Source organism: Erinaceus europaeus, chromosome 19 (genome assembly GCF_950295315.1).
Source record: "Erinaceus europaeus chromosome 19, mEriEur2.1, whole genome shotgun sequence".
Lineage (NCBI taxonomy): Eukaryota > Metazoa > Chordata > Mammalia > Eulipotyphla > Erinaceidae > Erinaceus > Erinaceus europaeus.
Window position 1 is genome coordinate 24,860,710 of NC_080180.1, and position 26,623 is coordinate 24,887,332.

General features: G+C 46.0%; 1 protein-coding gene across 5 annotated transcripts; it reads right to left on the reverse strand.

Moving 5' to 3' along the window:
- Window positions 1-1,449: 1,449 nt before the first annotated feature.
- Window positions 1,450-25,980, reverse strand: RAB7B (RAB7B, member RAS oncogene family). Of its 5 annotated transcripts, XM_060178738.1 has the most exons (7): window positions 25,809-25,980; window positions 17,882-17,950; window positions 17,310-17,431; window positions 16,806-16,991; window positions 16,376-16,591; window positions 8,268-8,417; window positions 1,450-3,794 (listed from the first exon to the last, which is right to left on the reverse strand). In XM_060178738.1, exons 4-7 carry the CDS (start codon window positions 16,890-16,892, stop codon window positions 3,714-3,716), a joined length of 534 nt encoding a protein of 177 aa, XP_060034721.1. In that variant the 5' UTR covers window positions 16,893-16,991; window positions 17,310-17,431; window positions 17,882-17,950; window positions 25,809-25,980; the 3' UTR covers window positions 1,450-3,713. The 5 variants fall into 5 exon arrangements, with proteins under 5 accessions (XP_060034721.1, XP_060034722.1, XP_060034720.1 ...); XM_060178739.1 differs by lacking the exon at window positions 17,882-17,950 and having other exon boundaries at window positions 17,310-17,436; XM_060178737.1 differs by lacking the exon at window positions 16,806-16,991 and having other exon boundaries at window positions 17,310-17,436; window positions 17,882-17,979; window positions 25,809-25,976.
- Window positions 25,981-26,623: the final 643 nt, after the last annotated feature.

Here is a 26,623-nt window from a genome sequence, read left to right on the forward strand (position 1 = left end):
CCTGAGTAAGGCTGCTGAGTGGTGTGTCACATATGTCTGAGGCCCTGGCACCACATTAAAAAAAAAAGATTGAATTAACAATATTAGAGAATGTTCCATCCTCTGAAGAGAGGATGGACAACATACTCTATGCTACACCTGAGGAAGATTGGTTGATATTGGAGCAGCTTATAACATTCCTACTCATGACGACAGAATGTGAGCTCAGACCTACAGGGATGCAGAGGTCACATAGGCTCCTAAACTGAATATGGGCCCAGATCACATCAAATCGATGGGATTTACAGTCAACAATATTTATATACCTTACCCATTTTTGGGAGCTACTCTCTTCCCTGATCCAGCTTTCTGGTCCTTTTCCCAGCCATGACATCATCTCCCCAGACAATAATTTGGATCCACCTGTAAATCATATTTCAGGCTCAGGGAAAAATAAACAGAACAAACAAACAAACAAACAAAAAACTAGTATAGTTACAGCCCTTTGGAATATAACTAAAATATGCCTACAAGCTATCTACAGAATGGAGACCCCCACCCCCAACTTTTCATCTGTACTTTAGGTTCATGATTAGTCAGCAACTTGTTTGGCTTTTTATGTTAACTCTCTTTTCTGCCACCAATTTCCAGATGCTAGCATGATGCCAACCAGACTTCCCTGGACAGACAACCCCACCAATGTGTCCTGGAGCTCTGATTCCCCAGGACCCCGCCCCACTAAAGAAAGAGAGAGGCAGGCTGGGAGTATGGATGGACCTGTGAATGCCCATGTTCAGTGGGGAAGCAATTACAGAAGCCAGACCTTCCACCTTCTGCATCCCACAATGACCCTGGGTCCATACTCCTAGAGGGTTAAAGAATAGGAAAGTTATCAAGGGAGGGGATGAGATACAGAGATCTGGTGGTGGAAATTGTGTGGAGTTGTACCCCTCTTATGGTTGTGTCAGTATTTCCTTTTTATAAATAAAATAAAAAAATATAAAAATAAAGAAAATATGCAACACAAACCTACACTGTAGGTTACCAATGAAATGATTGTCCCCCAACCCCAAGTCAGAATAGAGGGGTGCTCCCATCACTGTTCAGGCACCCCCAGAAGGTGTATTTGATAAGATTTGATCTCCCCATCCCAACCCCCACCAAGTTCCAAGGGCATGTAACACCAGAACCCTGACATAAATGTTGGACCACAGTGACTCAGGGCCCCAGAACAGGCCAGGATAAAGGAAGGGGTCCCAGGAAGCACTGACCTTCTGGGCCCTGAGTCACAGTCTTCACAGCTGCCAATCCTGGTCCTTGTTGGGTGAATAGTGAGGGCTGGTCTCAGAAACTCTGCTCATTCAATGATGGCTTCACAGGTGTGTGGCATGAGCATGGGAGGATCTGCCCTTGGTTTAAGGATTTGCTGCCACCACCTTGGAAGTATGAAGAATACCTGAACCCAGGAACTCAATATTTTATTTATTTATTTATTTATTTGCCACCAGGGTTACCTCAGGGGCTCAGTGCCTACAGGACTCCACTGCTTCTGGCAGCCATTTTGTTTAATTTTATTTCTGATAGAGAGCTAGAGGCAGAGAGAGTTAGAGAGGGAGTGAGGCAGGGAGATACAGAAGGAAGGAAAAATAGCTACAGCACTGCTTCATTGCTTGTGAAGCTTCCCCCACTGCAGGTAGGGATTGAAGGCTTGAACCTGGGTCTGCATGCATGGCAATATGTGTGCTCTAGCAGTTAACCACTGCTGAGTCTGAGTTCAGCCTTTTCATTTTTCACTGGGCCCTGCCCATTATACAGCTTGTGTCTTTAGCTTTCTTTTGGTATGTTTTGAATTGTGAACTATGGAGATGTGCTTTGTTTTGTTTGTCTAATGACTAAGTACTGCAGGGGAAACAAAGGATATGCTTATTATTTCTTGTATGCATTTGGAAATGGTCCACCTGGCTGTCACAATGCATGAGCGGCTGTAGGCACAGCACATGTCCAAGCTGCAGTCCAGTGGATCCCCTAAAAGAGCTCCATGGCATGCCAGAGGCCACCCCATGGAGGCCACAGAGACAGAGGTGTGCCAGCTCCACAGCTGAGGGACAGGCAGAAGGGGCTCCCCAAACTCCCTGGCTGCCCTGCTTCCCCTCCCCAGGGCACATCTTCATAGTCAGGTGATCCTGGAAACCATGGGCTGGCACTCCCATTCTGCTTTGTGCTCAGGTTAGAGATTGCTATGGGCCAGGCTACAGCCAAGGAACATCCTGAGACGCCATGATGTGTGACTTCTTCTGACCAGGCTCTGTCTGCTGTGTATCACCAGCATACATGTGACTTTCCATACATGTGACTTTGCAGCATGTTGGGTCACGGTCCAGGCATGCTCAGGGAGCATTTTCGTGCTTGTCATTTATGTTGCGGTTTTTGCCCATTTGTTGCAAGATCTAAGAAATTCTCCCACCCCCGGGAATCTCAAATGGCTGAAGACATCCAGAGTCAGAACAAGCTCTGAACATCACACAAAGGAAATGGCAGCCCAGCAAGTGTGAATTCATCCAGCCTGCCGGGAAGGAGTACTGCTGCCCTCTGCCGGCCAGTCAGCAGAAGAGCCAGGCACCACCCCAGGGGCGGTCCCCTCTGTGCCCAGGTCAGCTGCTTTGAGTTCTCATTCAAGTAAGTGGATGTCCTTTCTCTGTTCCTGGAAACCAGCAAACTTGGTCTTGCCTCGGGACTTTGGCCCTTGCTGCTCCTTCTCTCTGGAATTCTCTTCTTCCAGACCTCACGTGGCCCTCAGGCCAAATGCCACCTCCTCAGGTAATTCCTCCTAGATCACTTTGTCTGAACCAGCATTCAACCTGTCCCCTGTCCCTTTCTAGTCTGTTGCCCTGCATTGCCTTTTCCAGGCATTACCTGCTATTGGAAACTATCTACGTGAATTCTATGCCCATTGTCTCCCTCTCTCACCAGGAGGTGGGGGCCAGCAGCATCTTTGTGTCATTTGTCATAAGACCTCCATGCATCATATGGAATGGATACTCAGAACACTAGCTGAAGGGCTGGTAGGTGTGTATCATCAAGAGCAACTGAACCATGAGCAGGGCTTCTGGGCATCAGGTCACACTGATGGGGTGGGACACACACACACACACACACACACACACACACACACACACACACCGCCAGCATCTGCCAGATGAGCCAGGGCTCAGAGAGGTTTATGGGAGTTTCCTAAGCACTCAGCAAGGAAGATTGAGCCCAGCTTTGCTGGATTTTCCTGGGATCCCTCGGTCCTCTGCTGGGGGGATGTGGTGCCCTAAGTCAGGTGTAGGCATCAGTGTGGGCCTTGGTTGCTAAGTGAGTCTGAACTCTGGCTTCAGGGCTGTGTGATGGGTGTTGAGAAGACCAGTCCCAGGAGAATGTGGGTCCCCCAATCAGACTGGGCTGTCTTCTGGGGAGATAAGCCTCTGGGGGCAGGAGTGAGCTTGGGGTGGTGGGAGACATGTGTGTGTGTGTGTGTGTGTGTGTGTGTGTGTGTGTGTATGTGTTTGGGTGGGCAGTCAGGACCTGTGACTCCCTAAGGCCCTGACCTGGATGTGACATTTTAGGTCCCAAGTGGCCCCCAAAGAAGGGCTATGAAGGGCCCACTGGTTTGCTTCTGGGCCCAGTTTCAGCACCGAATAGTCAGGGCCACACAAGAGGAATTTGAGGTTGCCGTGGGGGTTTCTGGACCATCAGCAGCATCTTCTCCGGGATTGCTCTTCTGGCGTGAGCTTGATGGAGTCTGTGAGGAAGTTCTCCAGGACGCTTTGGTACTGGTGGGGGAGAAGGGAGTCAGCATTGTTGTGGGAGGCAGATGGAACCTCCTGCCCAACTTCTGGGTGCCTATAGTGGGCCACGGGGTGGTTCTCCCCACCTTTCTCCTCTCCTGCCTTTTTCTCAGCCTCTTTCAGAGCAGCTCCCTAACCAGGACCCCTAACTCTATTCTCCAAAGGGGACAACTGAGTTGATGTCTGCCTACAGCAGCCTGGGCTCATTACTGTGGAGACCTCTCATCCATATGCCTGAGTGCCCCCCTCTGCCTTCACTGTACCCATCTACCACCACCCTGGTACCTGGAGAAGCCCTTTAGAAGGACTATTTTATTTTACAATTTTCCTGCTCCCTCTCTCACCATGGACATCAGAGAACCCACAGCCCAGATCAAGATCGTTCCTAACTGGTTTGGGACTTAGGAACTCAGCCTGTTGGCCTGGTGTATTGCACACATACATCTCACTGGCACTCCAGAGCCCCTGGGAACAGACTGGCACCATTTTGCATGACATGATCTTGAGGTTCTGGGAGCTGTATGAGCCCCTGAGCCATGCTCTAGGAATAGGTTGCCTCCTGAAAGGTATAAGAAACTACCTTAATGAAGGCATTGTTTGAACTGAGGCTTTCACACCAGCTCTCCTCATCTAACAGCCCTTCCCACTCCCCCAATCACCCCACCCCCATCCTCACACCAATGCTTCCTGTGTCTGACATTATTCCCAGTGATAAATGCCTGCTCACTTCCTCGTATTTCCTGTAAGATTTTCAAGTAACTTGAAGGTCGTAACGGTTTCCTCTATGATTCTTTTTCTAGATGTCTGGCCTCTTGGTAACGTGTGCATCTAACTGTGACACTGTGCTTTGCTCAGGGTAATGTTGCTTCAGAGGTTACCCCAGAGTCTTCTTTGCCTTTAGACCCTGCATCTATAGGACCTCACCAGCCCCCTATGGTCCCTCCAAACTTGCCTGCTAGCCAGCTTCCTCCCACTATCCTCTCAGATAAACCCCAAAGGAGCAGTGCTCCCATATTTCAACTTGTGTTTCTGGAGCTGGGCCTGGCCAACCCAGCCTGGATGGACTCTCCAACTTGTTAAGAGCAAAACTCCATCATCCCACCCCTCGAAAACAGGTCCCTTCCTTAATTATAAAGGCATTTTTTCTTCCCCCACCAGGTGTACTGCTGGGGCTGTAGAACAAATTTGCTGTTCACAGTGGCCCTTTCTTCCTTCCTCCCTCCCTCCCTCCTCTCTCTTTATCTTCCTTTCTATTTTTTTTTTTATTTGATAGGACAGAGAAATTGATGGGGATGTGTAGAGAGGGAGAAAGAGAGACACCTGCAGAACTGCTTCACTGCTTGTGAAACTTCCTCTTTACAGGTGGGAAGCAGGAGTTGGAACCCAAGTTTGTGCTCAAGCAGGTACACTACTGCCTGCTCCACACAAAGATGTTCTCATCCATGGTTTTTAATAACTCAAAACCGTAGTCCTTGATTGCAGGATGCTAGTAACTACCTATCTCCTTTCCTTTCAGCATACTGACTGAGTAGCTGCCCCAGTTCTCCCTGTTTCTCTGTCCAGTCCACTGCACACTATAGAAGAATCTCCAACACCAGTCACCCCTCTTCCAGCCATACTCCTTCCTTCCTCACTCTTCTATGTTTCAGTGCAGAGTACCACAGACCAAACACCTCTATTCACCAAGCTAGAACGTGGGCACCAGCCTCAGTGCCCCCTGCTTCCTTCTCTCCCACCATCTTCCACCCCCACTGGCACTACATCTGAAGCCTCTTCATTCCACCTACCATTGCTACCTCCAGCTTCTCACACCTTTCAGTGTCACCCTGTGACTGCCAGTGAGCTTAACCTACTGTGGTGAAATATTCCCTACACATGATTCAAAGCACCTACTTTTTAAAAATGCCTTCAACTGTGCTTCGGTATTATTTTGTTTAGCCCTTGCAACAAGCTCAAGAGGAAGGCACTATGTGTACTTTAGAAGGCTTGGAGGGGATACATGATTAGCCCGAGGACGCAGCAAGAAAGAGGCCAAGCCAGGACTTAAAATCCGGGTCTCTTCACTATCAGAGAGCCAGCCTCCTTTACCCCTAAGTGGTTTGGTGCTCCCCTCCATAGGACAAGGAACACATGGTCGCTGGGGGGAAGGAATGGAAAGGTCCTTCTAGGTCTTTGAAAACTTGTGTCTGTCTTTAAACTGTGGATCTATAAACTCTGAACATTAAAGATCTGCTTGGGTTTTACATTCTTCCAAACTCCCAAGTAAGCCAGATGTCAGTGATTAGTCAGATAGACATGGTTGCTGCTGCTGGGTTCTAACACCCAGATGGTGTGTGAGGTCTGGTGTGCATGGAAGGAGGTCTGGAACATACAAGTCCATGGCAGGAAGTTCTGGTGGGGCTCATGATACCTCCAAGGCCTGGCCTCATTAACCTGTAGGCAGCGCGACCTGTTGTGACACACACCCCTGCTCTCTGCATCCCTACTTCCTCCTCTACTGGCAGAACCTTCAGTGGCCGAGATCACAAATCTGGGGATCCATGATTGGGCCTCTGGCCATGCCGTCCTCTCTTCTTTTACCCAAAATACCTCCATATCCTCCACAAACTAGAAATCATCTTTCAACACCCAACTCACATGCTTCCTTTCTGGGTAGGCATTTCAACTCTGAGTCTCAACCTTCCCTCCTCACTCACCTCTCTAGAACAGTCTATGGTTATATATATTTGATAGGATAGAGAGATATTGACAGGGTAAGGGGACATAGAGAGGGAGAAAGAGAGACACCTACAGTACTGCTTCATTACTCTTAAAGCTTTCCTCCTGCAGGTGGACGCCTGGGGTTTCAACCTGGGTCCTTAGATGGGGACACATCATAACATGTGTGCTTAACCAGGTGCACCACTGCCTGACCTGGAATGTCCTACCCTTTTGCCTGACCATAGGGCCACCAAGATCCCCCACTGACCTTAGCCTGAAAACCCTAGGAACATTGAAGATCTAAACTGTACAGGTAGGGAAACAGAGGCTCAGAGGCCACAAGTCTTGCCCAAAAAACCACCTGAAAATACCAGGGCAGGATTCATAGCCAGGGGAGTGTGACTGTGGGTTCATACCTGGGACTTGCTAGTTTCCAATCACTATCCTTCTCTTACACTCTGAGGGGTTGACATGGGGCTGCCAAGCCACTATTTTGCTAACTGTGGATCTTAAAAAATTCAGAGTGAGCAAAAAAGCTGCTATATATAAATACCACCACATCATAAAAGTGACACAGCAAATGGAGGAAACTTTGAGAACAAAGGACACTTCCCCTCCACAAAGGGCAGGTGCTGACCACACAGATGTTGGCTGATGGAGTGTCTCTGTGGCTGTGTGTTTGGCAACCAAGAGCTGTGTGTGAAATTGTTGATCACTTATCAGTCTGCAAAGTCAAACAGGGCTCCTCAGCCTTTGGGGCACAGCTGTGTCAGGAGCCAGCTTGGCCCAGTGTAACAAGATCACAATTCTTGACCTTGAGCTAGAGAAGGACTCCCCCCTGCTTCCCTTTAATATGAGACAGTGAGGTTGGGGACTAAGAATAGCCCATGGGGGCAAGTTCAGATCAAGGCCCAGGTGAAGGGTTGTAAGCTGGGCCTGTCCCACTGGAGGTGGCTGTGCTTTTCTGTGGAGACAGTCCCAGGCTGGGCAGCTGGTAAAGTGGGCACCTCTACTTCTTCCATGGTCTTTCACTCATTTTCTCCATTCAAAGTCACTGTTGACTTCTCCTCTCCTGTAAGAAGCCCACCTTGATTGAATGTGGCAGAAGGATGAGACAAGCCTCACTGCGCCCCATGCTTATGTCTCCTGAGCCCTCCCTTGAGTTTCCAAACTCCATATCTGAACAGCATTTATACCTACTTCTACTCCCAGGTAGCTTTACCTGCTCTTTCTCTTATCTTCTTCCCCTGTCACACCCAAGGGGTTTCATACCCCTTCTCTGGAGCCCTCTCATCGCATAGCACAGTGCAGGCCCTGCAAGCTCCTCCATGCCTGACACTCTTCCAGCCCTGCAAGTCTGACACACTCACCAAGTGTGTCAGCAGTCACACCAAGGGTCCACATTGACTCATCCTTTTCCCTGGAGGATGCCAACCATTCCTGAAGGCTTGACGCTGCACTTGGAGAAATGCTGGACACTATGGGGCTTCACTGCCACCAGTGTGGTCTGAACGAGGAGATCATAGGGAGGAGAGAGAGGACTGTATTTTCCAGAAACTTCACAAATGCTAGTCAGCTGGATGGAGGAGCCACCAGTTCTATTCCCCTGAGTTTTGTGGTTCCAGAATTGGGGGAAGGTTGAGCCTACTCAGTAGCAGAGGCAGTGAATAATTCTGTCCCTACCTGTGCCCATGCTGCTCTATTCTGGAGACTCCTGGGGTCTCCCAGCCTTGAAGGGCAGTCCTGGAGGACACTCACCCTTGACAGAGCCCTACTGGCCAGTATCTCGAAGGCTTGTACCACGTTGATGTCATTCTTGGCACTGACTTCAAAGTAGGGGATATCTTTCTCTTTACACCAGCCTTGCGCCAGCTCCTGGGGCACCTGCAAGAGAGGGAGAAGTGACCACTGCCACCAAGTCAACATTCCACCTTCCAATCCCCTACATGACAACACCCCACACCCCTATATCATTCCATCCCCATCCCCATCCCCACCACCTCTACATGACAACACCACTTTTCCATTTACTGAGAACCTTCTATGTGTCTGTAGCTTTACAGATGTCTTTATCTCTCTTCTTTCCTCTTTCTCTTTCTTTCTCTTTGTTTCTTCCTTTCTTTCCTGAGATAAAAAGAGGAGGAAGGGCACCACTACACTGAAGCTTCCACCAATGTGGTGGGGGCCATGGGCAAACACATATTATTTCTTAACATAGATGGGGGGGGCACTCTTGTTATTTCTATTTTACAGATGAGGAAACCAAGGACTGGAGAAAGAAAAAACATGGATGTTCTCTTAAGCATGAATCCAAATATCATGAAAACACTAATTTGAAAGACCATATGCATCCCTATGTTCATATCTGCATTATTCACAACAGCCAAAGTACACAAGCAGTCTACATGCCCACTGACAAATGATTGGATGAAAAGTGTTCTTGGCTATATATTCAGTGGAATACTATTGTATTATTTGGCCACCCTCACAAGGCCTACACTTAGAGCTCTTTCTAGCCCTTGGTCACTCCTCTGGCCTCTTCAAAGGGGGATAGACCAGACAGACATAGCCTGGGAGGAATAGTCCCCCTCTTCCATGCCTGGGAGGCTCATTGTTGGGCTGACTCAGGTCTGCTAAATTGTCTTCCCCAGAGTCAATCCCTAGAGCAGTTGATGAGCTCCCAACACTTGCTTAGATGCCCCATTATCTATGAACCCACTTCACTATCACCCTGGGAGATGAGTTTGATTGCCTTTTCTTTATAGAATGAGAACACTGAGGTTCAGAGTGGTGCAGTAGTTTGCCTCATATCACACAGCTGAGCACGTAGAGCCTAGGGATAGCCCAGCTGGACATCTGAGCTGTCCTACCTTGGGCTCTACACAAGAACAATGCTTCCTTTCTGCCTCTCCTTCTGGGCTGCAATGTCCTTCAGTTCAGAGTCAGAAGCTTTATAGTTTATGACCTGTGCACACTGCATGGGCTGAAAGAAGGCTCCACTTCCCACACGCAAACATGAGTCCCGGTTAAAGGAGGTTTTGTTGGCAAATGTGCTGGCAGCCTGAGGGTTGCTCCCAAGGATAATTAGTATCACTGGGTTTAGTGTATAGACAGTTATTTGGGGGAGAATTAAATGTTCATGTTTAAAACTTTGTTATTGGGGGATTAATGGTTTAGTCAACAGCAAATACAATTGTTGGTACATATATAAAATTTCTCAGTTTTCTGCAAAATAGCCTAGGTCCTCCTCCACCATTGTGCACCAAGACTTGTGCATCCCCGCCCCCCAGGACTCCTTTACTTTGGTGCAATACCCAAACCCAGTCCAAGTTCTGCTTTGTGTTTCCCTTTCTGTTCTTATTTCTCAATTTCTGTCTATGAGTGAGATCATCCCATAGTCATCCTTCTCTTTCTGGTTGATCTCACTTAACATGACTTCTTCAAGTTCCATCCAAGAGAAGGTGAAGAAGGTGAATTAATCATTGAATAGCTGAGATATATATATATATATATATACATATATATATATATATATATATATATATATATATATATATATCACAACTTTCTCAGCCACTCATCTGTTGTTGGGCACCTAGGTTGCTTCCAGGTTTTGGCTATTACAAATTGTGCTGCTATGAACATGGGTATACACATTCAAAAATTTTTTATTATCTTTATTTATTGGATAGAGACAGTCAGAAATCGAGAGGGAAGGGGGTGATAGAGAGGGAGAGAAGCAGAGAGACACCTGCAGCCCTGCTTCAGCATTCACAAAGCTTTCCTCCTGCAGATGAGGACCAGTGTCTTGAATCTGGGTCCTTGTGCATTCTAACATGTGCACTTAACCAGGTGTGCCACCACCTGGCCCCAATATACACAGATCTTTTTGGACGGGTGTGTTAGTTGGGTTCCTTAGGATATACCCCCAGGAAAGGAATTGCAGGGTCATAGGGTAGATCTACTTCTAGCCTTCTGAGAGTTCTCCAGACTGCTCTCTACAGGGCTTGGACCAACTGACATTCCCACCAGCAGTGCAGGAGGGTTCTTTGCCCCCAAAACAACTCCAGCATTTGTTGTTAACTATCATTTCTGATGCATGGGAAATATCCATATGTTAACATTTGCTGTGCCTGCTACTATGTAAATGTTCTTTCTTTTTTATTTTTGGAATGAAATAAAATATTTTTTTCTACTTTAAAGGAGGATTAATTGTTGACACATAGGCAGAAACTCTCTTCTCCCCATAATAGGTGTCTGCAAGACACTCTCTCCTTCAAACCAGGTGCTTTTCTGCCACCCAGCACCAGTACCCCAGAGTCCCTCTATCTCATCCTTTTCTCTCCTTCCCTAGAGTCCTTTGCTTTGGTGCAATACAGCATACTCAGTCAGTGTTTCAACTTATGTTTTCCCTTATTGTTCTTGTTTCTTAGGGTTTACCTATGAGTGAGATAATTCAGTGTTTGTCCTTCTCTTTCTGGCTTATCTCACTCAACATGATACTTTAAGTTCTGTACAAGATATGGTAAAGGAGATGACTTCATCATTTTTAATATCCAAATAGTATTCCATTGTGTATATATAACAACTTTCTTAGCCACTCATCTGCTGTTGGGTGTCTGGGTTACTTCCAAGTTTGGGCTATTCCAAATTGTGCTGCTATGAACATAGATGTGAATAGGTCTCTTTAATGGGTGTCTTTGTTTCCTTTGGCTATATCTCCAGGAGAGTAATTGCTGGGTCATAGTGTAGGTCCATTGCTAGCTTTCTGATGAGTCTCCAGACTATTTTTCACAGGGGCTGGACCAATGTATATCCCCACTAGCAATGTAGTAACTACGATTTCATTTTGTTTAAGAGAGCCATGGCTTTTATTTCCTCTCTCTCAAGCACAGTGTCCTCACAAGAAGATCAGAGATTATCTTTATCATATTGTCCCTCTCACACCTGCAAGTTCTGAGAATATCTACTGTATTGTGGATAAAGACATTATCATTGTTCTGTCTCTGGTTCCAGTGTTTCTATTGATAATAGCGGCTGCAGGTGCTAGGAGCTCATGATTCTCTCCCACAGCACCTTTGTTGCCTGCCAGCTCTATTCTGGCATTGTGAGACCTATCACCTAAGACTAGAGGGCGGTGTTGAGGGTGGGAAGCCAAGTAGCTACCTTTTGGGAAGCTCAGATGACACCTCCACTTCCCAAGCCTGGGCCCTGTCTAGTCAATCTTCCAGGAGCCACTGAACTTGAGCAGAGTGAGGAGAAACCCCAAGACTTGACCTTGGTCCTTGATTAAATTTATTAATGAAAGAGAACCAAAGCATCACTCTGGCACATGTGATGCTGGGGATCAAACTCAAGACCTCAAGCCTGTGGGTCCAGTGCTTTATTTACTGCACCACCTCCCAAGCCACAGCCCATGATGTCTAAGACCCTCCTGTCCTTGGGAAGAAGGGCCCCCTGAATCAGCCAGGATTGTCCCAAGTCCTGTTGAGAAACCAACGACCCTCGTAGCTTCAGGAAAGTTCTGAGAGAACATTAATGAGAGAACATTAAAGCCAGCCAAACTTCTGGTCATCATCCTCATCATAAATCAGCACCCTATATCTTTATGGCATCTCAACAAAGAGCTTTGCTTGTTTTCTTTTTTTTTTTTTTTTTCTTGTCTCCCAAGTTATTGCTGGGGCTCGGTGCCTGCACTTTGAATCCACTGCTACTGGTGAACATCTTTTTTCCATTGTTGTTGCTGTTATTTTTGTCGTTGCTGCTGTTGTTGTTCCATAGGACAGAGAGAAATTAAGAGAGGGGGGAAGAAAGATAGACACCTGCAGACCTGCTTCACCACTTGTGAGGTGACACCCCTGTAGGTGGGGAGCTGGAGGCTCAAACCGAGATCCTTGCACTTTGCATTATGTGTACTTAACCAGGTGTGCTACTGTCCAGCACCAAGAGCTTTGTATTTTTATAAGTGCTTAGTGTGAAGGTGAAATGTTCTTCCCTTCTTTCTCTTCTGCCCCTGCCCAGTTCCCCACCTGGGCCAACTGCAAAGCATTTTACTGGGCAAAAGTAGCCGGAAAAATGGAAATGAAGTGAAGTGCTTCAGTTTCTCCAGCAGGGAGATTATTTATACTTCAAAATAGGCAAGCCTGGAGAGGTGCCCTGGCTCATCCAGAGACAGAGCTGAGGAGACAGGCTCACAACTGCAGCCTGTTTGTCTTTCCCCAGCAGTGACTGGCCCTGCTTGGTGCCTGGTTATAAAACTGTTCTATCTTGCTCTCCAGAACCCTTCTGTCTAGTTGACATCAGCCCACCCTTAATATAGGGGTGCATGCTCAGGCCTCAGAGGATACCTGAGATCATGGATAGTACTGAATCTGATCTATGTTATGCTTTCCCTTTTACACACATTTGTGATAAAGTCTACTTTCTCAGTTAGGCAAAGGATGAGATCAACAGCAATAACTAATATTAAAATTGAACCACAGTTATAACAACATGCTATAATGTAAAAAGCAGTGAATGTGAGCCTTCTCCCTCTCAGGCTTCTTGCTGTAAGTGCTACCCTCAGGCTGTAGTTGACACTGTGAAAAGTAAAGACCTCTCGTCAGGAGGAGATTGTGGAGTGCCTCAGTGCAGGCTTCAGAATACAGGCTGAGACTAGTTTTAGACTAAAAGGACAGTTAGTTATAACTTGAACTCAGACTGGAGAAATGAACTCAAGGTTTGGCACTACTTGGGAAAGAGAGACACATAATGGGAAGGTGCTTTGGTCTCTCTGTCTTCTTTCTTCTTTTCCTCCATATTTAAAAATAGAGAATAAAAAATTGGGTCAAGGAGGCAACTGAGCAGCATCATGAATGCTGAAGGCCCTGAGTTCATTCCTTAGCACTACACACACACCTCCACGCAAATAAAACAAAGACATTAAATTCCGTCCCCCGTTCCTTTTGTGTCAACTCTCTCATGCTCTCAGCCCTGTTCTGCTCTCATCCTCTAACTCCATAACCCCTGACCCTTCAACTCTCTCCTGTATTTTTCTTTCCTGTTTTCTCAGTGACCTTACAACTCAGCTTCTCTTATTTGGAAAAAAAATCAAAGTCTTTAGACCCTTTGTTCCTGGCTCTCACCACGCAGATACAACTATTAAGGAGAAACACAGTGGGAATTTCACTTCAGCTTCTACCTCCTTCAGCTGAGTTTTCAGTTCCTCTCATATGCCCTTATCTTAACCTTTAGCCATTTCTATCCAGAGCAACTGACAAGGCTTCACTATGATTCTGGAAACTCTTGCTTAGTTTTCTCTTTCCTCCTCTTAACAGAGATGGTGTTGCTCTACTGAGAAGTCTAACTCTTGTCATGAGCATTCTCAACTACCTTAGAACCTACAGATGAATGAAGTGCAATGTGAAAATGAAAATTTTGGCAGAGAAGATAAAATTTGTTGAATTCAGAGATAAAGGGTGTTGGGAGACCCCCAGGGAACTTCACATTTTGAGTTTCATGGATAAGAATCTGTTAGATAAAATGCATGGTCTGGATATAAAAGGATTGGAAAGGAGGACAAGAAAGTACTTCTTTAGAGACAATTGTGTTGTGGGCACCTCTGTACACACAACACACACACACAACACACACACACACACACACACACACACGAGAATGTTTCCAGGTCTTTTGGCAAGCCTATGTAACCTCTGGACTTGATGGTTTCAGTGAATTGGTGTCTGACATGCACCTGAGGGGTCTAAAGCAAAAGGCAACAGGGCAGAATGAGAACAGATAGTCTTGAGAACTGACTGGCATGTCTCCCCATTGGAGCTGGAATGCATCCTGTGCCCTGTGCAGGAGATGTGGGCTCAGAGAAGCAGCCAGCCTAGGACAATGGTAAATTCCATCAGGCATAGTGCCTGCAGGAGAAGGTGCCCTTAGAGGGTAGGGGGTGTCTGAAACACTGGGAATTGAGAAGAGAGAATAAAATAATCAACACCCTTGTCATCTGAGATACAGTTAACTGTCTCCAGAGGAAGCTTTTTAAGGACCCAAGGGCTTCACAGCTTGAAGCACCTACTTAGATTGAGTTCTATGAACTATCTGATGGCAAAACCAATCAAATACTAGTGTTCCTGCACTCCTGAACTTTGGCTCTTCTTCTGATTTCACTTCTTACAAAAGTGGAGCCAGAATTATTCAGAAATGGGAGGAAGTTTGGAAACTAGGTTGTTTGGTCCTGAGATTCAAGAGATCACACTCTCCTCCTTGGCCTCAGAGTTCTCAGCTGCAAGTGGTTCCAGAAGAGAAAGTCAAGGGATACATCTTGCCTTTGCATGAACTTAGGACTTTGATTGTTTTCTGAGAGTGGGTATTTGTAACTGGAGCATAAACACTGAATTCACTACCTGAAGTGACCACAGAATCAATGACTTCAGATTTCTGCTTTCAGCACAGACTTCTCCTTTGAATTTTCATTCTTACTCTTCTAAAGCCTATTGGCCATCTCCATTTAGGCTTTCTACAAACTCCTCAAATTCAGTTTGTCCAAACCAAGGTCTTCTTTAAATAGGTATTGGCCCAGGTGGGAGTACCATCATCCACCCACCCAACCCACCTATCCCAATTAATCATTCCATGTATCCATGCAGCCATCTCTTCATCCACCCATCATTCCAAAAGTATCTCAGTTCTCCTATCACTTGTTTCTATTTGAGCCATTATGAAAGTGTAGTACAAATATAATGGCTCACTTCCCTATTTCTTTTCTCTGAAGCACTTAGAAAATAGCATCCACACACCTCTTTCTTGTTTTCCCCTGGATCTGGAGCCTCATGAATGTACAATTTCACCAGATAAAATGACTTTTCCATGAATATAGAAAAACATAGTGAGAAAGATACACTGAGAGAAGAGATATTATGACACTGGAGCTTCCTCTGGTGCCATAGCACTTTCCATGTGGTTCCAGGACTTAAACTTGGGCTGCTTTCCCTGGTGAGCTATCTGTCTGGCTTTCAAACATCTCTTGGTATCATGTTGGCATGATTTAGCACAAAGGCACCATTTACAAGTTAAGTCTAACTTTATTTTATATGTTATTATGATAGATACAAAGAAATAGGGTATGAGAGGGAAGAGAGAAAGAGAGACACCTGCAGCCTGCTTCACTGCTTGTGAAGCTTCTTCCCATCCTCCAAAGGTGGGGACCAAAGACTCGAACCTGAGTTCTTGCATGGTAACATGTGTGCTTTACCAGTAGTGCCACTGCCTGCCCCCACTTTTTTTATTAGCTTATGATGATGAAAAGAACTCCACCTGGTGTCAGTGAAATGGTCAACACTCCCACAAGTACAGTCACTGTAACCATGGAGCAGAGTGGTTAGCAAGTGGTAAGCTAGGTGATTCAAAATAAGCTTAAGCTAATGAATAGAGGCACTCTATTCCTCACCCTGGGCAAATATACAGCTCTACAGGTTAATTCAAATGTTATCTGCCTACATCTGAGGATGTAACTCTTCTACTCTCCAATATGGACAAAACTGCTGTCAGTTCTCAGCTCATGTCTTGTCTTTGACTTTGGTGTTTCTTCAACCTGGAATCTACTTACTCTAGAAAGGTCTTTCTATATTCTGACTTGGAATGTAGATTCCCTTTCACTATGGTGCCCAAACCCAAGGCACATCTCTACCTACCACTGCATGCACCATATTGCCTCCTACTGATCTTGTAATGTGTCAGTACCCACTGCTAGACCTTTGACACTCATTTAATAAGAGCTTGTCTGATTCAGTTCATTGTATGTGGTCTCTGATACACTTCCTGGCATACAGTTGTTGTTTACATACATTTTGACAAATGAATGAATGAATAAGTGGTACCTGCCGGTCTGCCAAATCAATCTTGTTCCCCAGCACTACAATGGGGTAGGACTGCTCCATGGGGATGGTTTTGGCCAGAACATCACCTCGCCAAGTGTCCAGGGCTTCAAAGGACTCCAGGTCAGTAACATCAAAAGCCAGGATGCAGCCATCAGAGCCTTTATAGAATGTGGAGACCATGGAGCGGAATCGCTCCTGTCCACCTGTGTCCCAGATCTGGAGGAGAAGAGCAATCACCCCATGGGGCCATTATGAGTAACTGGAGGGAGGCTTCACTGGGTCATGTCATATCAAAGTCTCTTCTTCTGGGCAGGAAGCAGACCGTGTTGGCATGGTGCACATGGTTCACACATGGTCTCACTAACCTCCTCCACATGCATATTACAATATTTTTGCAATAACATGTAGTATCTCAAGAGTATTTTCATACCTGTGCTCCTATTTTCATTGTGGGCCACCAGGACAGGTTTGTAGCTGACAGGTTTAGAAACCTGAACTTTTGGGGTGACTTGCCCATGATGTTTTTCAGGAAATTATAGAGTATAGGAATGGGAGTCCCAACTCCAGGGTTAGTGTACTTTCTTCTAGATCAGGAATGAGCTAAACAACTTCTTTTCTATAAAGAATAAAATTGTAACTATCTTATGCATTTCAGGCAATTTTGTATCTATGTAACCACTCAATGCTGGTATCATAGTGGGAATATGCTCCCTGCCCCCTTAAATTGGCAAACAGGTGTGGCTGTGTTCTAATAAAACTTTGACACAACTGATGGTGGAGTGATCTGATACTTGAGTTTGATACTGATACTTGCTGATCTCTGTTCTAGATTATTCTACCCCTTGGTGCAAATTCCACTGTGAGTGGGAATCCAAGGGATGCAGAGTGATTTTCAACGGAGGCTTATTGACAAGGAAGGGGGAGGTCTGCTCACCTGTAGCTTCAAAGTTGTGTCATTCAGTATGATAACCTTGGAGAGGATGCTGGCCCCCAGAGTGGTCTGGTAGTCTTCGTAGAATGTCTTGTGCACATACTGGTGGAGGAGAGAGGTCTTTCCTACACTGAAGAAGAGCCCCAGACACATGTGAGTGCACACAAACCAACATTCATACCATCCTAAAGATTTTACTATGACCACCTCTTAATGTCTAACATTTGAGATTCGAGGACCACACTTTGAGTAGGCTAGGGACTGGTGAAAGGCTTCTAGAATAAGGACCAAAGTGAACAGAGGGGTTTACAGAGAGCTATGTACCTGAAGAAAGGCCAGAGCTTTCATGAGTAAGGCTGTGGGTAGGGGGTGGTGGGGAACAAAGGACCTCTGATGCCTAGGAAAGCTGAGGCCAGGAGACAGGAAGCCAGGCTCCCAGCCTCTTCCTCCCTATTTCAATCCCATGTTGATGCCCCCTGCATCAGAAAGAGCCTCATGGTGGTGGGGTTGCCTCTGGGAATGCTCTCTTCCTTAGCTAGGAGGCTGCTGCCCAGCTTAAGCTGATCTTGGCTTACCCCAGGGCTCCGATGATGATGAGCTTCAGATCCACCTTCTTCCGAGGACTCATGAAGTAGATTCAGGTCCTGGATGGGGGATAGAAGTCAGCCACATGCTGGCCAGGGGACCATGGTCACTGGAGATGGCCTTGACCTCTCCCTCTCACTGTGTAGTCACTGTCCTAAGCCCATAATAGATGGGCCTATTCCAGAAAAATATTGAGACTCAGCAACCCTTATACATTTTTTTTCACTTCTCCTAGGGGCTTCCCTGTGGCTAGATGTGTGTGGCGGTGGTGGTGGGGGTGTGGGCAATGATCCCAGAGGACAGACCTGGCTCTCTCCCCTTTGCTCTCTCTCCCCACCCTATTGGTGGAGGTAAGCCTGGAGCACCAAGAGTGCCAGGCAGGACTGAACAGAGGCCTCAGGGTGCAGACAGGCTAGCCTGGAGTCAGAGGTGCAGCTGGGGAAGAGGGGGTGAGGGCAGGACAAGGGGGGCATTGTCAGGGCTGCCTGCAGGCTCTGGATGGAAGAGGCTCCTCCTCCAGCCTGAGGTGTTGCTGCAATCTCATAATCAAAGGGCTCTTCTCTAATGCAGCTGCTGGGAGTATAATTGCTACATGTTTCTGGAAAGCTACTTGGGAGCAAGACCAGACCGCATTAACATGCTCCTGCTCCCCACTTCTTGGAATTTGTCCTAAGGAAGTAATTTGAAACATGGGTAAAAATTCTTGTCCAAGAAATGTCCTTCATAATATTATTTACAAACATCTAACTGCAAGGAAGTGGTTAAATAAATCATGCTACACAACAGTCATCAAGGAGTTTTTGAGCGTTGTATATTAATGTAGACAAATACTAATGCCACATACATGCAACATTCCCCTAAATATTGAAATGAATCTCTGCTTACATAGAAAAATCTCTGGAAATAAATAAATAAATAATTCAAAGGGCCAGGGAGATAGCATAATACTTATATAAATAACCTTCATGCCTGAGGCTCAGAGGTCCCAGGTTCAATACTGTACCACCTTAAGCCAGAGTTAAGCAGTACTCTGGTGAAAAAAATCAAGTTGCTAATTCTAAGTGGTAGCAAATTACATAATTTTAATTTTGTTCTGTATGCTTTATTTACTTATTCTTATAAATGTTAATCCTATATGAAAAATATTATAATCCTTATAAATATTAATCCTATATGAAAAATATGTGATCTTTATTTATATATAAAGATAATAATTTGAAATGTATTATATTTTAAACAAGTGAAGCAAGTGTAGGAGATTTCACTTAAATCTCCTGGGCTGGGTGGTGGCACACCTGATTAAGTGCACATAGTACTATGAAGAAGGACCCACACAACAACCCAGGTTTGAGCCCTAGCTCCTCACCTGCAGTGAAGATGCAGGTATACAGGTGTTTATCTATTTCTATCTCCTTCTCTACCTCATCCTACCCTCTCAATTTCTTTCCATCCTATTGCACAAGAAAAAACAAAAAGCTCCAGGAATCAGTGGATTCATAGTGCTGGCACTGAGCCCCAGTGATAATCCTGGAGGCAAAAAAGATAGCACTTAATAGCCCTTTGGTTCTCCTCTTACTCAACTAGAGAAGGAGCCAGCTGACACAAAGTAATCAAGGTCCTTTCTGGTGAAAAATGCTGTATCTACGGGAGCTGGATATCTCTGGGTATCATGTCTTGCCTGGAGGTGGCTAGTGAGTTATACAGAATCCCCTTCAAGGCCTAGTTAGTCTCCCTACCTTAATCACTGCCATGGTGCAAAGGGGTTTGAGGCTCTGCTCAGAGTTTTCTGTTCTGAGAGCTAAAGCAGGGATGTCAAACCTTCTTCTAGGTTGGCACAGTGGGCAACAGACTCTCTTGTCATTCAATAAATGTCTGCATGGGAATGCAGACCAGTTATTGGAGGCTTACAGGAGCATGTAGAGGGGGCAGGCCAGAAGCCATGGCAGGGGTTTCCAGGGGAGAACACTCAGGGGCTGGGAGTAAGTGCATATATCCAACAGGGTCACAAAGAAAGCACTGTGTGGTTGCAGAGTAGTTGGGGGAAGACACTGATGAATCCCCTGAGGGCATGGGACAAGTAGTCAGGGGGGTGACATTACAGAGGAAGAAAATGAAAGAAAGCCCTGGGAAGCATGAGAAGTGGATGAGTTGCTTCTGGGAAGCAAAGGTAAAGGGTGAAGAGGGAGGAAACTTGGAGAAGAAGCAAGAAGAAGAAGGATTGTGAATATAAGACCAAAGATGGTGTTATTCTTTCATCCATTCACTCATTTAAAAATTATTTATTATCTTTATTTATAGGATAGAGACAACCAGAAATTGAGAGGGTAGGGGGAGATAGAGAGGGAGAGACAGAGAGACACCTACAGCCCTGGTTCACCACTTGTGAAGCTTTTCCCCTGCAGGTAGGGACTTGGGGCTCAAGCCCAGGTCCTTGTGCATTGTAACATGTGCGCTCAACTAGCTGTGCAGCCACGTGGACCCTTCATTCACTCATTTACTCACTCACTTACTCACTCACTCACTCACTCACTCACTCACTCACTAAGTATCTCCAGACATGCAGTAGAAGAAAACTTGGGTTGTGAATGGAGCTGGTATTATGCAATCGATGTCACTGCCTACAAGGGAAGCCAGTTAAAGGGGAAATAACTCAGAAGCTCCTGAAAGGCTTGGGGCTCTAAGTATTTGCTATCATCCTGGCAAAGGTGTGGAGCATTGGTAAGTGCTTTCCAGAGGCTTTGATCTAATATGCTGACTTGGCTTTGGATGACACAGTGTTTTAGGAAAGGAATCAGAATGAAAGAGGGGCAAGGAGAAGTGGGAGAGGAACTAGCTTTGAGCACACCTGTGGGCCCTGCTTTGCTTCCTCCTCAGAGCTCAGAGTGTGCCCCCACGGGATTATGAGATGACTACAACCAAGGCTCAGAGAAGCCCAGGCACTCCTAACTCACTGAGTAAACTACAGACAAGTAAACCCCCCACCTCATGTTCCCCCTCCCATAAATAGTAAATGGTGGAGATAGTTTTGGACTTTGAACTCAAAGGTCAACCTGCCTCTTCATTTCCTGTATTTGAACTTAGAGAATTCATATGCACAGGAATTAGGACACTGTACCCAGTGGGCAGAATTGGAGGAGATCTGGAGAAAGGACCAAAGTGACAAAAGGCCTCACAGAAACAAACATGCACTCAAACACACATTTCTACAAATAGAAAACTGGAGTTGTGCTATGCTGAATGGAGGGGTCAGTGATATGTCCCATTGTGTGGCTTCATGTTAAGTAGACTCAGCTTACACTAGAAACCAACATTTTTTGGGGGTGGTGGTGGGGCTGGCTCCATTCCCAGGGCTTGACAGATATGTGAATAAACAGTATGCATACCATTATGAGGTTGGATGAATGAATGCATTATTATAATGCGTTTACTACATATAATCCATTATTACGACACATTCACAGGCACAAATTAAGGGCACAGGAAATGTTAGCAATTTTATGACTATTATTAGTACACAGAAATAGCCTGTAGGATTGACATGATTATTATTTCCATTTTACCACTGAAGAAACAGATGCTCAGAGAAGTTAAGTGGCTCCTTTAGAAGGGATATCCATGGATTCAAGCCTGAAAGAGCTGCCATTTGAATCCAGGCCTAGCTCCAGAGGTTAATCTCTTCTTTTTTCTCTTTCTTTCTTTCCTTCTTCTTTTTAATCAGAGCACTGTTAAACTCTGGTTTATGGTGGTGAGAGGGATTGAACCTGGGACTCTGGAGCCTCAGGCATGATGAGAGTCTTTTTTCATAACCATTATGCTATCTACTCCTGCCTGAGATTAATCTCTTTACTGCTATTTCCTTCTGCAAAAGTGGAATGAGAATCTTATACCTTGTAAGTTGGTGCCCCATCTGAGAGGCCCAGGGGCTAGATAGTGAGGGCTTGACATGGTGCAGCAGTGTTGGTGTGCCGGGGAAGCTAGGGTGGAGGGGAGATAGGGATGGGAGATGACTTTGTAACAGAGGACCAGCAACCACAGTGTGCAAAACACTCCACAGATAGACAAAGAAAACACACAACACAGATGTGGGCAAAGTATATGACATATAACCAGAAGAAGTCTAATAAATAATTAGTAAGCTTTAAAAAACTCTCAGCTCTGTTAATCATTAAGGACATGCAAAGCAAAATATTCCATTTTCAAAGAACTCATCAGAGTGGTAAAAAAAATCAGTTGGCTCAATGCTTATATTTAATTGGCAACTACATAGGAGAAACATTCTTACATATTGTTGGTAGAGCATGAATTAGAGGATAATTTCGCAAGTCAAAACTTACAGGCATATTCAAAGTTCTAATCCTAGAAACACACATACACTCAAACATACATTTGTCTAAAGATTGCTGGAGATCACTGGTGTAACCTCCATGTCTTCCAGCTAGAGACTACCCACCTGACCCATCCATTCTCTGAACTCCTGGGGAGGCTGGGAGTGAGGGAGATGGGGATGGGTGGTTTTATTTATTCATTTATTTGTTTATTTCTTTGGAAAATGATTATATTGATTACTTAACACTGATTTGCAAAATTATAAGCATTCAGAGGTATAGTTTCACACACACATACATTTGTGTGAGTGGCTGACCACACTCTTGCCAGGTAACTTTAAAGAGAGTGGACTAATGAAGAGGAAATTAAGAGGGGGGAAAAATGAACTTCACCTGGGTTGGCAACATAGTTCACTTGGGTAGTGCTCTGCTTTGCCATGTTCATGAAGCCTAGGTTAGATCCTAGCTCCCCTACCCCCTCACCAAGGAAGCTTTGGTGCTGTGGTCTCTCTCTGCATCTCTATCTCAATCTTTAAAAAAAGAAAGAACAGTATCAGTGGACATATGGTCCCAATTGTAGAAAAATAAGCAGCAATTTTGTGTGAATGACTATATGCTTAATAATATATATATATGCACATTTCTCCATTTCCTATGATATATACATAATGAGTGAGTAGTAGGAGGCAGAGAAAGATAGATTAGAGACTAGGAGTTATTTATTTGCTTATTTTTTTATATGGCTTGTGTTAAAATTTGTCCCAAAAGTTTAAGTTGTGATTTAAAAATGAAAAACTAGAGGGCTAGAAGGGATCTCATCTGGTAGAAATCCTCGATGCTTCACTATGAGCAAGGATCCAGGTTCAAGTATCTAGCCACAACATGAGAACACTTGCAGAGAAGCTGCAGGGTGTGCTGCACCATCTTCTTATGACTTAATAGGCACCCTCATGTTGGGGCAGACCCAGATAAATGGGGTAGGCACTCTTCTCCCTTACCACACGTGCTTGGTTTGGAGTGGGGGGGGTGAACTCTTACTCCCCCTGTGTCTGGTTGGCTTCAGACACAGCTGCCCCAGCACACTAAGGTCATTTAATCTTACCTCCACCAACTCTTGAGTGTCTCCCCTATAATTAAGGAGAGATGGAGCCAGATGCTTCCAGAAAGCCTCCCCACCCCGAGCTGGGTTTCCTCTGGAAGCCACTCAAAAACTGTTCACTTTCCATGCCACAGGCCAGTCCTTGAGGTACAATATTTCCTCTATGGGTTTCAGGAGTCTTTTCTTTTCTTGGTCCTCATCACCCTCCTTATGCTGACCCTGAGCTCCTCTCACTACCCTATATCCCTCCCCCAGACGTGCCCTCAAATTTGCAGGAGCAAAGCCCCTCTTATGCCCAGAAGGTGGTGCTGAGTCTACTTCTCCTCCGCCCAGCATTACTGGCACCAGCAGGAGTGTGACCAGGGATAGAGCAGGGGTCAGACACTGGTTGGCTCACCTTGAGGATGTGTGCAGATTGCAGGTGGAGCTGGCACCCATGACCTGAGCTCTGTGACCCATTCTTGGCAGGGTTTTGGCTATGGCTGACTTTAACACTCCTCTGCCCACTGGGTTGACTCAGAAACTGCAAACCAGGGCACCCTCCCAGCAGCCAGAATGAGTCACAGCTCTCCCTTTTTAAGTCACAATGAAAAGCAGGAAGGCAGGACTCTGCCTTGTGGGCCCAGGTCTGCAGAGAGCAGAAACTGCTGGCTCTCACTGCATTTGATTAACTCTTCTCCCTCCTGCCTGGCAGCATTTCTAAGCTCAAAGCCCTGCACACCCGCCAAAAGGACAGAAGAGCAAGTGGGGGTGGGGGGGTGGAAGGGATGAGAACATAGAGAAAGAGAGCACACTACTGCCAAGTCTTACAGTAACTTTGGGACCTCTTGTTTCCAGTTGCCCACTTTCCTTCTCTCCCTCCCCTAAGGATCCCTGCCAGGGCCCAGATGCACTCTTCTTTCTGTGCTGGGAGTGGTTTCATCTCTGCTGACAAGGGAACATGGGCAGCAGAATTCCTAAGCAGGCAGTCTCCACCCCTCCATGCTCTCCGCTTTCTTATCTGACTTCCTACTCTGCTCTTTTAGTGCCTGCACTTTCCTACCCCCATGCTTTGAAAAAAGACAAAATATATCCAAATCAAATACATAAATAAATAAGTAAATTAATTAAAGAGGTTTGTAGTCCTAGGAGTAAAATTTGTTTTTGAGTAAAGGTTCTCCAGGGAGCAGAAGGAAAGCTCTGAGTCTGTCTCAGTGCTAGTGGGTCTAGTCCTGTTGCTTCCATCATTGCACCCACAGCCCTGGTTTCAGAAGGCTCAGAACTAGTGTTCTTTTAGTTCTCTGGGGCATGGGGGCAGATCCTAATCTCCCCAAGTCAGTGCTTAGAGGACAGTGTAGTGTTTCACATTTCTGTATCCCTGCAAAGAGTCTCACCTGTGCAGGGAATAGTGAGTTTTCAATAAACAGTCATCCATCCATCTATCCATCCATCCACCTATCCCTCCCTCCCTCCTTCCCTCCCTCCCTCCCTCCCTCCGTCCCTCCCTCCCTCCCTCCATCCATCTATCCTATCTTTCACCCACTCATCTCTACATCTGTCTGTCCATCCACCTATTCCTCTACCCACCCATCTCCCTTTCACTTTCTTCTGCCCACAACATGGATTGTGTACCTGTTGTGTATCAGCACTGTATCAGTCTGAGGAATCAGACATATTACTATTTCCTGGGGGCTTAGGTGGTAGGGGATTGTTTGGCAAACCCAAAGAAATTTTTTTTATTAATGCACAACACCATGGGGCTGGGTGGTGGTGCACTGGGTTGAGTACACATGTAAGCAAGCCCCAGGCCCCCACCTGCAGGGGGGGAAGTTTCACGAGCAATGAAGCAATGCTGCAGGTATCGCTCTTTGTCTCTTCCTGTCTCTCTACTCCTTCTAAATTTCTCTCTGTTTCTACACAAATTTTGTTAAAAGAATTCACAACACCCACAATTACAGAGCACTTTTCAGTTTAAAGAAGGCTTTCTACAGCCTAGCTCAATGGATTCCTATGTTATAGGAACAATAGTCAGTGACAAACTGAGACTTAACCCCAGATTTCTGTCATGTTTGTGTGACATGGCAACACTGTGCCAAGAGACCTACTTATAAATTAGAATTAAAGGGGCACTTCCTACTGCCGGGGTTTCCTAGAGCATGTTGATACATGGTTCCATCCCAGAAGATTGCCATGGGGCAAGGGGGCTATGTATGTCAGAGGCTGATGCTTCTCTGACAGAGCAGCCCTGCTGTCCTGTGTGACAACCACTGGCAGTCCACAGAGATCCCCAAGCTGGGCCCCAGCTTCTGAGCTGGGCGGGAAAATCCTTGCTGCCTGGCTTACTGCCACAGCATGGGGGTGTCTTCCATGAGGGGGTCTTTGGGCTGAATCTAACCCCACAGAGGCCAGATTCTACGCCTCATCCTTGCACTTCTCTCCTCAAGTCCCAAGTAGCTTAGGGAAAGGTTTGGGTTGTTGAGACAGACAGAACAAGAGCAACTTTTAGGCACTTACAGTTGTGGCTGTGGAAGATTCAGCTTTGGAAGGTGTGCAGGCACTCTCCCTGAGTATGGGGGGTTTCTTCTTAGAGCAGCGATCTGGGCCCAGCCAGAGGAAACTGACTTTGGGAGCAGAAAGCGTTTGTGGAGCCCACACCACTTCCTCCTGTGTTTTCCTCCTCTCCCTCCTATGCACAGACTTGGGAAAGTTGCAAAAGAGACAGCCCAAGTGACTTCAGCTGTGTGGGTGGAGGAGGTGGGGTGGAGTAAAAGAGTGAGCCTTCAGAGCTGACTGGATTTTGCCCATGGATGCAGTTTCCAGGGACTCTGACTCCTGGGGGAAGAATGGAAGGCTAGAGGGTAAGAGCTTGGGGTTTAGAAGGCCTGCAAACTAACAGACCAGGTTTGTTTACTACAGAAAGCCCCTAGCTGGTTTTGGAGCTTCTGCTTCTGCTGCTGGGAGGTATTTTTGAAGTGTCAGGCTCATCTGTGGTGGATGTGGCCTCTTATGGCCTGGTGGGGAAAGGTTTGGTCTTTACACCTTGTCCTCATTCTTTTTTCTTTCATTGTCCTCATTCTAATGCTCCATGCACATCACACACCATTCCAATGCGTGCGCGCGCGCGCGCGCGCACACACACACACACACACACACACACACACACACACGAAGATCGGAGCAAGTTCTGACATATCCCTGGCTCCTTGGATGAGGACTAAGACTACAGCAATTTAAAGAGCTATTAACAAGAGGCTAATTTGGGTTTCTCTGAGCTGCCTGGCACCAGACATTAAGTAACTGTGGTTGGCAGATAAAAGAAGATCCGGTGA